This window comes from Bos javanicus, chromosome 28 (assembly GCF_032452875.1).
Source record: "Bos javanicus breed banteng chromosome 28, ARS-OSU_banteng_1.0, whole genome shotgun sequence".
Classification (NCBI taxonomy): Eukaryota; Metazoa; Chordata; class Mammalia; order Artiodactyla; family Bovidae; genus Bos; species Bos javanicus.
In genome coordinates, this window is record NC_083895.1 from 5,939,369 (window position 1) to 5,952,252 (window position 12,884).

General features: G+C 47.6%; 1 protein-coding gene across 4 annotated transcripts in view; it reads left to right on the forward strand.

The window, feature by feature from the left end:
• Positions 1-12,884, forward strand: part of DISC1 (DISC1 scaffold protein) — a 425,923-nt gene that overhangs the window by 84,788 nt on the left and 328,251 nt on the right. For all 4 annotated transcript variants that reach the window (XR_009734186.1, XR_009734185.1, XM_061404828.1 and 1 more), the window contains exon 3: positions 8,890-8,959. Coding sequence is in view for 2 of the 4 variants with exons in the window: in XM_061404828.1 (XP_061260812.1) it covers positions 8,890-8,959 (70 nt within the window). In the remaining 2 variants the exon portion in view is untranslated. The remainder of the gene's footprint in view (positions 1-8,889; positions 8,960-12,884) is intronic.

Here is a 12,884-nt window from a genome sequence, read left to right on the forward strand (position 1 = left end):
GTCCTTCATTGTTCTGTGCCTCAAGATGCTCTTGTAGTAGTTGGAGGTAACTGCAGTCTCCACCTCATACTGTCGTGAGGATGAAAAGTGCTGGGCCATGTGCAGTGCTTCAGATTGGTTCTGATGCCCAGCAGGAACACAGAATATTGCTCATTGTTATAGAGTATTGCTCATTAGAGAAATGGCTCAGGCGAAGAGAATTTGAGTCAAAAGGGGAATTCACTCTTCTTCCTTGTTGACTTAAAAAATATTCACAACCTTTAAAAAAAAATCACAACCTAAAAATTGAGAGTTATGTTTTATTTTGGTGGGAATTTTTAGGACTTAAGCCCAGGAGATAGCATCTCAAGGGACCCTGAGAGATGCTCCAAGGAGGCAAGAGGGGGAGCCAGGTTATATAGAAGTTTTGCAACAAAGGGAAGGTAGTCTGAACATCAAACGATTATTGTTAATTAACAAAAACCAGATATCCCAGGTTAAGTAGTTTAGCACTTTTCTGTGTATGGGAAGATGCAAGAGTCTGGGCTCACTGAAATCATTCCTTTGATACTCACCTCAGCTATCTGGGGCCAATATTCTGTGTTTTTCACATCCTGAGCTTCCTTGGGGCTCACCGTAGGGAGTGGCTGCAGTCTGATGGCTGCTAGATGACAGATATCCTTTTCCTTCCTGAGTTCCCGCAGGGCTCACTGGCTCACATTGGAAGGCTGCGGTCAGGGATGACTGTGACATTCATGTTTACTGATATGGCAGGAAATATTCCATTTCTCACCCTACAGTTCAAATTAAACTCACGTCTTGTCTCAGATGGTAGGATCTGGACACAGCTGACGTGTAGTGTAAGTTCCTTTGTTTCTCCAGCAGCTGCATAGTGAGTTACATGATGCTCTTTCTGGTGATTTGCATGTCTGTGGTGTGGAAGAGGGATGACCTTTATTCAGGGTCGTGGAGTGACACAAGGAACCCTGTCCAGGGCGAAGATCTTACGGGAATGCAGATTTTGCTTGCGATGGAGGAAGAGGCTCCCGACAGTGGAGTTGTGCTTGATGAGGGAGGCCTTGCTTTTTCCACCATGTTTGTGCAGAAACCTCAGATTGCTCATTCGGGCTGAAGAACTGGGGAAGGGTTGAGCTAAGGATATGCAAAAAGGTCCCTTCAAAGATTGGGATTCTAGTGTTCTGGGGCTTTTTAAAATATTATATTCCAATTCCTTAACCCTCTTCTCTCTCCTTAGGGAAAATGAAAATCTCAAGAATTTGAATTTTAGTTCCTGTTAAATACAGTCCATCCTTCATATCCGCAGATTCTGTATTTGGGAATTCACTTACTTGTTAAAACTTACTGAAGTCCAAGGTCAGGGCTCCCAGTGCTTCCCTGGCCTTTTGTGGAGATGCATGCAGTCAGTCTTGTCTGACTCTTAGGGACCCTTTGGACTGTAGCCCGTCAGGCTTCTCTTTCCTTGGGATTTTCCAGACAAGAATACTGGAGTGGGCTTCCATTTCCTTCTCTAGGGGATTTTCTTGATCCAGGAATCAAACTCTAGTGTCCTTTGTCTCCTGCATTGCAAGCAGTTTCTTTACCTGCTGAGCCATCAGGGAAGCCCTTGTGGACATGCACAGAATGACTAAAAATTTGGGCCACCCAACATGCGTGTTCTACCTGAGGTCTTGTTTCAACTCAGACTGTAAACTAGTGTACTTTAGGTGGCCTGTTTTTTTTTTTTTTTTTTAATTTGATATGCAGTTTTTTAAAAAAATTTTGTTTATTTTTACTGAAGTGCAGTTGATTTACAATGCTGTGTTAGTTTCAGATGTACAACAAAGTGATTCAGTTAAAAATTTTTTTTAATGCCATGCTTTTCCCACGTTTGATTTGTTTTTTGTTGGTGAGGTCACTGTTTAAGCTGGTTCCCAAGCACAGGACTGGCAGTGCTGTCTGGTACTTGTAAGCACAAGAAGGCTGCCATGTGCCTAAGTGGAGAAAGTACGTGTGTTAGATGAGCCTCTTTCAGGTGTGAGTTGTGAGCTGAATGTTAATGAAGCAGAGATAAATATTAAATACAGCATCTTTAAGGGCTTCCCAGGTGGCGCTTGTGGTAAAGAACCTGCCTGCCAATGCAGGAGACATAAGAGATTTGTGTTTGATCCCTGGGTCAGAAAGATCCCCTGGAAGAGGGCATGGCAACCCACTCCAGTATTCTTGCCTGGAGAATCCCATGGACAGAGGAGCCTGGCAGGCTATGGTCCATAGGGTCACAAAGAACCAGATACAACTGAAGCTACTTAGCACACACAGACAGGATCTTTAAACTGAAACACACACAAAACAAGGTTATATATTGATCAGTTGATAAAAATATTGTGACCTAACCCTATTTTCCCCCTGGAAACAGTGGTTCAGTATTTGCTAACTGAGCTTTCCCAGTGATTCTATGGAACTTAACGACCACATATGAGACTCGACTGTGTATTTTATACTGTTTAGAAATAGCCATTCAGGGACGTTACCAGGGGTTGGGGAAAAAATTCTTATTCCTTGGAAGAAAAGCTATGACAAACCTTGACAGCAGATTAAAAGCAGAGACATTACTTTATGACAAAGGTCCGTCTAGTCAAAGCTATAATTTTTCCAGTAGTCATGTATGGATGTGAGAAGTGAAGTCAAGTCGCTCAGTCATGTCTGACTCTTTGTGACCCCATGGACTGTAGCCTACCAGGCTCCTCTGTCCATGGATTTTCCAGGCAATAGTACTGGAGTGGATTGCCATTTCCTTCTCCAGTGGATCTTCCCGACCCAGGGATGGAACCCAGGTCTCCCACATTGTAGACAGATGCTTTACTGTCTAAGCCACCAGGGAAGTCCATTATGGATGTGAGAGTTGGACCATAAAGAAAGCTGAGCACTGAAGAATTGATGACTTTGGACTGTGGTGTTGGAGAAGACTCTTCAGAGTCCCTTGGACTGCATGGAGATCTAACCAGTCAATCCTAAAGGAAATCAGTCCTGAATACTCGTTGGAAGGACTGATGCTGAAGCTGAAGCTCCAATACTTCAGCCACCTGATGCAAAGAACTGACTCATTTGAAAAGACCCTGATGCTGGGAAAGATTGAAGGCAGGGGAAACAGGGGACGACTAGAGGATAAGATGGTTGGATGGCATCTCTGACTCACTGGACATGAGTTTGAGTAAACTCTGGGCGTTGGTGATGGACAGGGAAGCCTGGCATGCTGCAGTCCATGGGGTCGCAGAGTCAAACATGACTGAGCAAGAACTGAACTGAGAAAATTGTGGTGAAAGGAAATGCTAGCTGGGGTGCAGAGGAGGGAAGTAAGTGGGAGGACCCTGAGTGCTGGGTCCCACCTGAGGTTGTGGGGCTAGAGGAAAAGGAGACAAAGGGCCTGCCTCACATGGGTAGTGTGGCTGGATAAGACATGCCCATTAGTGGCTGTGTTTCCAGCCAAGATGGACATTCAGACATATCGCAGGGCAGCAACTCAGGGTCCTACAGGGATAGTTGGATGAGGGGGTAAAGCGAGGTGGGCTCTGGCTGCAATTTTTTCTTTGACCTTTCCTGTGGTTCTTTTGCATCAACTCATGTGGTTGTGGTGATGCTATAACTTCACATGGCAATTGAGCTGGGCATTCAGCCTGTCTTCCTATCCCTACTATTTAAGACTAAGTAAGTAAGTAAGTGAAGTCGCTCAGTCGTGTCCGACTCTTTGTGACCCCAGGAACTATAGCCTACCAGGATTCTCTGTCCAGGGGATTTTCCAGGCAAGAGTACTGGAGTGGGTTGCCATTTCCTTCTCCAGGGGGTCTTCCTAAACCAGGGATCGAACCTGGGTCTCCCACATTGTAGGCAGACACTTTACCGTCTGAGCCACAAGGGAAGCCCATTTAAGATTAAGTTCCTGATAAAATATGCACTTGTCATGTGGACCAGCTCAAGGAATAAATGTGATTGATCATTCATTCATTCTGTCATTAACTTGGAAATCACGTGCCTACTGCTAAGAGTGCACCTCATGACTGGCGTGGAGGCTGTGTTGGTTGGAGTAGGTTAGTAACATACAGCAGCGTGATATGAGAGGCTTCACATAACACAGCTGTGTTTCTAGCCTACGAGTCGTGTTCCACAGGGTGGCTGGGGGCCCTGCTCCACCCCTGAGTGCAGGGACTGGTGTGGTGTTGAGTGGTGTGGTGTGGTGTGGTGTGGTGTGGTGTGGTGACCACTCAGGTCACAGTCCCTGAGACAAGGAGGAGAAGGCTGAGGGATCCACAAAAGCAATTCAGAGCACAAGCCACCTCTGTCTCCTCCACGCACACCCCGTGAAGCAGAACAAGGATGGGAGGGCAGTATAACGCCTCCATGAGCCCAGAGCAGTGAAGAACCAAATCAGGGTGAGCGCTGTCGTTTTCTACATGGATACAAAGAGGCTCTTGCACGCTAGATGCTCTAGGTTGGATGGAGTGCTCAGACACTACACCACACCACACCACACCACACCACATCACATGACACAACACCACATCACACACACCACACCACACCCCAACATGACTCCACAACACACCACACCACACCACACCACACCACATGACACCACCCACACCACAATACCACCACCCACACCACACCACACCACATGACACCACCCACACCATACCACACAACACCACACCACATGACACCACCCACACCACAAAAACCCTACCACACCACACCACATGACACCACCCACACCACATGACACCACACCACACAATACCCCACCATACCCCACCACACCCCACCACACCACACAACACCCCACAGCACCACACCACACCACATGACACCATACCACACAATACCCCACCACACCCCACCATACCCCACCACACCATACCACACCCCACAACACCACACACCACACCACATGATACCACACCACACCATTCACATCCCACCACACCCCACCACACCCCACCACACCACACCACACCATACAATACCACATCACATGATACCACACCACACCACACCATACCACACCACACCACACCACATGACACCACACCACACCACACAACACCACACCACATGACACCACCCACACCACAGAACACCACCCACACCACACAACACCACACCACATCACATGACACAATACCACATCACACACACCACACCACACCACACCCCAACATGACTCCACACCACACCACACCACACCACACGACACTACACCACATAATACCACATCACACGATACCACACCACACCACACCACACCACATGACACCACCCACACCACACAACACCACACCACATCACATGACACAATACCACATCACACACACCACACCACACCACACCCCAACATGACTCCACACCACACCACACCACACGACACTACACCACATAATACCACATCACATGATACCACACCACACCACACCATACCACATGACACCACACCACACAATACCCCACAACACCATACCACACCCCACTACATCCCACCACACCACACCACACAACACCTCACAACACCACACCACACCACACCACATGACACCATATCACACAACACCCCACCACACCACACCACACACACAAGACACCACCCACACCACACAACACCACCCACACCACACCACACCACATGACACCACACCACACCATTCACATCCCACCACACCCCACCACACCACACCACACAACACCTCACAACACCACACCACACCACATGACACCATATCACACAACACCCCACCACACCACACAACACCACCCACACCACACCACACCACATGACACCACACCACACCATTCACATCCCACCACACCCCACCACACCACACCACACCATATGGCACCACACCACACTACACCACATGACACCACACCACACCACACTACACCACATGACACCACACCACACAACACTACACCACATGACACCACCCACACCATACAACACAACCCACACCACACCACAACACACCACATACACCACACACCACCACATGACACCACACCACACGACACCACACCACATGACACCACTCACACCACTCAACACAACCGACACCACACCACACCACATGACACCACACCACACAATACCCCACCACACCACACCACACCACACCACACCACATGACACCATACCACACCACACCCCACCACACCCCACCACACTACACCACACCACACAACACCACACCACATGACACCACCCACACCACACAACACCACCCATACCACCAACACCACACCACACCTCTCACACCACACCAGCCACACCACACCACACTACATCACACCACACCACACCACATGACACATCACACCACTCACACCACTCACACCACACCACACCACATGACATCACACCACACCACTCACATCACACCACAGCACACCACACCACACCATACCACACGACACAACACCACACCACACCACACCACAGCATACCACATGGCACCACACCACAACACATGACACAACAATAGCTGTTGCCTGGTGTGATAGGTACTAAGAAAACTTGCAGCCCCATCCTCCTGTGGCTCACACCAAAAACTTGGCATCCTCCTGGCTTTGTCATCCCAAAGAAAGTGAAGTGAAAATGAAGTCGCTCAGTCATGTCTGACTCTTTGCGACCCAATGGACTGTAGCCTACCAGGCTCCTCCCTCCATGGGATTCTCCAGGCAAGAGTACTGGAGTGGGGTGCCATTTCCTTCTCCAGGGGATCTTCCAGACCCAGGGATTGAACCTGGGTCTCCCGCATTCCAGGCAGACGCTTTAACCTCTGAGCCACCAGGGAAGCCCTTGTTATCCCAACACAGGATCTATTGGTGAAATCTGGTGGTTCTGTCTTCCACCAACTGTCTTCTGAGTATGTCCACAATCACATCACTTCTCCCCATCTTCACTGCTCCTCCTAGAATCCAGGCTACCACCATCTCCTCTCCTTCCTGGGTTATTTCCATGCCCTCCTCCCTGGCCACCTGACTTCTGCCCTTACCCACAGCTGTCAAGAGGAAACATCAGACATATATTGAATCATGAATTCTGTTACTCAGAGTCCCCCAGTAGCTTCCCAAGCCCTCCAGAGTGAAATCAGAACTTATTTTGACCACATCCATGCAGCATGTGGGATCTTAGTTGTCTGACCAGGAATCGAACCTGTGCCCTCGACAGTGGAAGGCTAAGTCTTAACCACTGGACTGCCAGAGAAGTCCCGGAAATCAGAACTCTTAAATGTCTTCATCCTATGTGCCTCATGACCTTTCTGACCTCCTGTGCTACAGTTTCCCCCTTTAACCAAGACTCTTTAGGCATGGCTGGCTCCTGTTAACTCTACGGTGCCTGGGGAGTTGCTGCCTGCAGCCTCTGTGGCAGTTGTGCTTTCTGCTGGAACATGTGTCTCCCAGAGAGCTTCAGGGTCGGGATTCTCCAGGCAAGAGTACTGGAGTGGGTTGCCATTTCCTTCTCCAGGGGATTTTCTTGACCCAGGGATCGAACCCGTGTCTCCTGCGTTGGCAAGTGGGTTCTTTACCACTGAGCCACCAGGGAAGCCCTACCACTCATATATCTTTGCTCAAATATCATCTTCTCAATGAGATATTACTTAAAACTTCAACCCAACTGTCTACCAGCCTTCCTGGCCCCCCTTACATGGTTCTGCTGTTTTCCTCTGTCCTAGCACTAATCCTTTTCTAAGGCCTTGTAAAACTTACTTATTATGTTTATTTGTGTCTTACACAAAATTGATAAGGCTAGAGGGCTAAGAATTTTGTGCTGTATCTGTGACCCCTCAAACAGGGCCTGACACTTAAGAGCGAATATTTGAAAAATGGTTCAGATCATGAGTAAGTACAAGCACAGGTGAGGCTGTCAATAGAGAGGCAGGACATCTAACGTGGACTGGAGGGGGTGATGCCTGAAAGATGTGTGGAAGGAGAGGAAGGTATAAGCTGGCAAAGGATGGCAGGAAGCTGGTTTCCAGGGAGAAAGATTAAATCCATTTATCAATGGGCCAAGAATATCCCTTCAGAAAATCCCAGAGCTTCCTGTTGAGAAGAGAAATAATGAGAAATGAATGTGTTGGTAATTCTCAGACAAGTGATGGGATCATTGAGTCTTGTTCTCATGCTCAATTGCTAAGTCATGTCTGATTCTTTGTGACCCCATGGACTGTAGCCCTTCAGTCTCCTCTGTCCATGGGATTCTCTAAGCATGAATACTGGAGTGGGTTGCCATTTCCTTCTTCAAGGGATCTTCTTGACCCAGGGATCGAACCCACATCTCCTGCAGCTCCTGCATGTCAGGCAGATTCTTTACTGCTGCGCCACTAGGGAAGACCATCCTTGAGTCTACATGTGGATTAAATAAGACAGTGCCCATTTCTATAATGGAAAGATCCTTAGGACTTCTTTGATGAAGTCTTTCATTCTCAGGACAGCCTGCTGAGTTGAAGTTCATTGTTTTCTTTTCCTGGTTTCTCCTCTAATGTTGGTGTGTTTGTTTTCATAAATTTAACATGATGCTTTTGAACAGAAAACATTTGGTCAGGTCAGGAAATTTGTATTCCTTTTTATTATGCATTTTTCACACAGATAAGGGTACAGTGTGATGTTTTTGTTTAAAAATGACATTCCAACTCTTTTTTTGGTTTTATGCTCAAATTACGCTTTTTCTTTATGTAACTTTTTTTTGGAGAAATGAATGCATATGGCATTGGAAAAATGTACATTTGTGGTTCTTTTTTTAAAGGAGAATAGTGTGGTTCAGCTTCAAAATAGTTTCTAAGTGTTCTTAACTGTAACAAAATTAGTTTGTGTGAACAAGATTGTAATTCAGTTTTCATTTTTTCCCCTTTCAAACCAACATAGGTAAAATCCTTGAGATTAAAGCTTCAGAAACTTCAAGATAAAGCGATTGAAGAAGATGATTATGATAAGGGTGAGTTTTGCCTTGTTTATTGATTCTTTCTTCTCTTCCCAGAATGTGCAATTTCGCTTTCCCTCCGTATTCACCTGTATCCTCCACACTGCAAATGAATTGTGTAATCTGTTCCCGGATCACCTGCACTAAGTACAGTTGACTATTTTACAGCACTGTTGTTTTCTGAGTTTCAAAGCAGTTTGGGAGGAATAATCCTTTGGGTCATAAATATAACCTTACTGATTTTCCAGAAGCACTCTGAGTAGTTGTACAATAAGAGTTATATTAAGTCATCATCTACCTATCTAAGGTGTGATGTTGTTGTTGTTGTTTAGTTGCTAAGTTGTGTCTGACTCTTTGCAATCCCATGGACTGTAGCCCACCAGGCTCCTCTGTCCATGGGATTCTCCAGGCAAGAATACTGGAGTGGGTTGCCATTCCCTCTCCAGAGGATCTTCCTGACCCGGGGACTGAACCCACATCTCCTGCATTGGCCAGTGGATTCTTTATCACTGAGCTCAGGGAAGCTCCAATTTGTGATGTAGCTATACTTTATTCACTCATCAGGAAATATTGGTGAACACCTACCATGTGGCCAGCACTGTGGCAGGAATAGGAGAGTAAGAGAATACAGTTTCTGGCCTTGGGATGCCTGTGAGTATGAGCCCTTGTGGAGCTTTCTGACTTCACATGCTTGGGGACCAGGTGTAGGAGTTGGGATGAGCTTAGGGGATGATGCCAGACTCTGCGAGTGGGCTCAGATGTATTGAATTCCCATGTGCTGCTGCTACTGCTAAGTCGATTCAGTCGTGTCCGACTCTGTGCGACCCCATGGACTGCAGCCCACCAGGCTCCCCCATCCCTGGGATTCTCCAGGCAAGAACACCGGAGTGGGTTGCTATTTCCTTCTCCAATGCACGAAAGTGAAAAGTGAAAGTGAAGTTGCTCAGTTGTGTCTGACTTAGCGACCCCATGGACTGCAGCCTACCAGGCTCCTCCGTCCATGGGGTTTTCCAGGCAAGAGTACTGGAGTGGGGTGCCATTGCCTTCTCCAGAATTCCCATGTAGATGGCTTGAAATAGTCAAGCTGGAAAGAAGTCATGACATGAAGATGGAAGAGTTGGTTAGAAGCAAAAAAAAACCCAAAGCAGAGTGAGGCACCCAAATAGGAGTCAGGCCAAAGTGGACAAGGGTATCATGGCTGCCAAGTGGACACTGGGTTGACTTCTTTGACACTGACTGTCAAAGAAAGGTTGCAGATATAGCTGGATTGGGAAGGATCTTAAGGATGTGGGTATCAGTTGTAAGATCTGACACTCATTTCTGCTGGGTCTGGGGGATAAGAGAGGGCCTTAGAGGACTTCTTGTTCCACCAGGCACTGATGACCTTGAGAACTATGCTGGTGATAACCAAGCTTAGCACAGCAAGGATTGGCCTGGAGATATTTTAGATTTAAGGCTCCCCTGGAAGCTGGTTAGCCCTGAGGCTTGGTTTTCAACCTCATGGGGCCATATTCTGGTTTCCCAGACAGTACATCACTGACCATTAGGAACTGGTGCTACAGGAATGGGGCAAGTGACTCCCAAAAGGAGGGTGCAAATCCTGTTCTAGGAAACACATGAGCAGAGCTGATGCTGTCTGGTGTCCTTGTTCACCACTGGCTTTGGGAGGAAGGAGAGGAATTTGGGGATGGAGCTCTTTAAACTCTGCCGCTCTGCTTTGACAGGACATTTTGATTTCAGAATGATGCCTGGTGGAGGATGATGTAGGTGAAAGAGGAGCAGATGAGCTATTCCCAGACCCAGGTGTCCCTGGGGGCTTTTGTCAGTGGGAGACACCTAGGTTTTGAGGCTCCCACTATGGCACGGATTTTATTTTCTCTTCCAAGGGCTGTGCCTAGGTTCCTTTGACAACACAGCTCTCTCTGTAACACACAAAGCTTCAGACACAGGTGAAAAACCACACCCTCTTTTTCTGATCAAGAAAAACCTCAACTTTTCTGGATGCGGTGCTCTCAATGGGCTTCATTAAATGAAGGCCTCACTTGTTTAGTCCTTTCTCCAGATGTCTCTGAAATACCTCAGGGGGAAAGTTGAATAGGACACACCTCACAGGGAGGCTGAAAGAATAAAGGTGACTTTATTCAGTGTTTCTGCCTGTTTATGTTCCTTGTTTGTATGTCGCTGTCCACTGAAGGAGATGTTTGGGGGTGGGCCCGCATTCTGTGCTTCCTCAAGCCCTCCAGGTGATGGAGGTGCGTGCTGATGCCTGGGAAAACACGGTGCAGGACTTTCTTCTGTGGAAAATCAGGCCTGTGCTACAGTGGTGGCAGCTGAGTCTAGCCAGTGAGGCTCAGTCCATGGCCCATGCCCCTCCTGGTGAAGATGACTGGGCTCTGAGTGGTGAGTAGGATACACTGGAAGGGCAAAGAACTGGAAGAGCCACCATTGCTTATGAGCCCCCACCCCAGAGTCTGATTGCCTCGAAAGATTTGAAACGGCTCTATTATCTAACGGCTTCCTTGGTTGCTCAGTGGTAGAGAATCTGCCTACAATGCAGGAGATGGGGGTTCGATCCCTGGGTCAGGAAGATGCCCTGGAGGAGGGTATGGCACCCACTCTGGTATTCTTGCCTGGAGAATCCCATGGACAGATGATATTGGCAGGCTACAGTCCATGGGGTTGCAAAGAGTTGGACATGACTGAAGCCACTTAGCTTGTGTGTGTTTGTTGTGTGTGTGTGCATGTGTGTGTGGCTGTGAAGTAATTCAGTCATGTCTGACTCTTTGTGACCCCATGGACAGTAACCCACCAGGCCCCTCTGTCCATGGAATTCTCCAGGCAAGAATACTGGAGTGGGTTGCCATTTTCTTCTCCAGAGGATCTTCCCAACCCAGGGATTGAACCTGGGTCTCCCCTATTGCAGGCAGACCCTTTACCAACTGAGCCACCAGGGAAGACCGTGTGTGTATGTGTGTGTGTGTGTGTGTGTGTGTGCTAAGTAGCTTCAGTTATGTCTGACTCTTTGTCACCCTATGGGCTGCAGCCTGCCAGGCTCCTCTGTCCATGGGATTCTCCAGGCAAGAATACTGGAGTGGGTTGTCATGCCCTCCTCAAGGGGGTCGTCCTGACCCAGGGATCAAACCCATTTCTCATGGTCTTCTGCATTGGCAGGTGGGCTTTTCCCTGGTGGCTCAGCTGGTAAAGAATCCACCTGCAATGTGGGAGACCTGGGTTTGGTCTCTGGGTTGGGAAGATCCCCTGGAGAAGGGAAAGGCTACCCACTCCAGTATTCTGGCCTGGAGAATTCCATGGACTGTATAGTCCATGGAGTTGCAAGGAGTCGGACATGACTGAGTGACTTTCACTTTCACTTTTCTTTACCACTAGCGCCACCTGGGAAGCCCTTAGCACATAGCACATAGCATCTGAAATGGATCTCTGCAGGGCCCAGAGCATGGACTGGCACATAGCAGGTGATGAATAAATTGTCATAAACTACTTGCCATTCAGAAAACTAAGATCGTGGCATCTGGTCCCATCACTTCATGGCAAATATATGGGGAAACAGTGGAAACAGTGATAGACTTTATTTTCTTGGGCTCCAAAGTCACTGCAGATGGTGACTGCAGCCATGAAATTAAAAGGTGCTTGCTCCTTGGAAGAAAAATTATGACCAACCTAGACAACATATTCAAAAGCAGAAACATTACTTTGCCAACACAAGTCCATCTAGTTCAGGCTATGGTTTTTCCAGTAGTCATGTATGGATGTGAGAGTTGGACTATAAAGAAAGCTGAGCACTGAAGAATTGATGCTTTTGAACTGTGGTGTTGGAGAAGACTCTTGAGAGTCCCTTGGACTGCAAGGAGATCCAACCAATCTATCGTAAAGGAAATCAGTCCTGAATATTCATTGGAAGGACTGATGCTGAAGCTGAAAC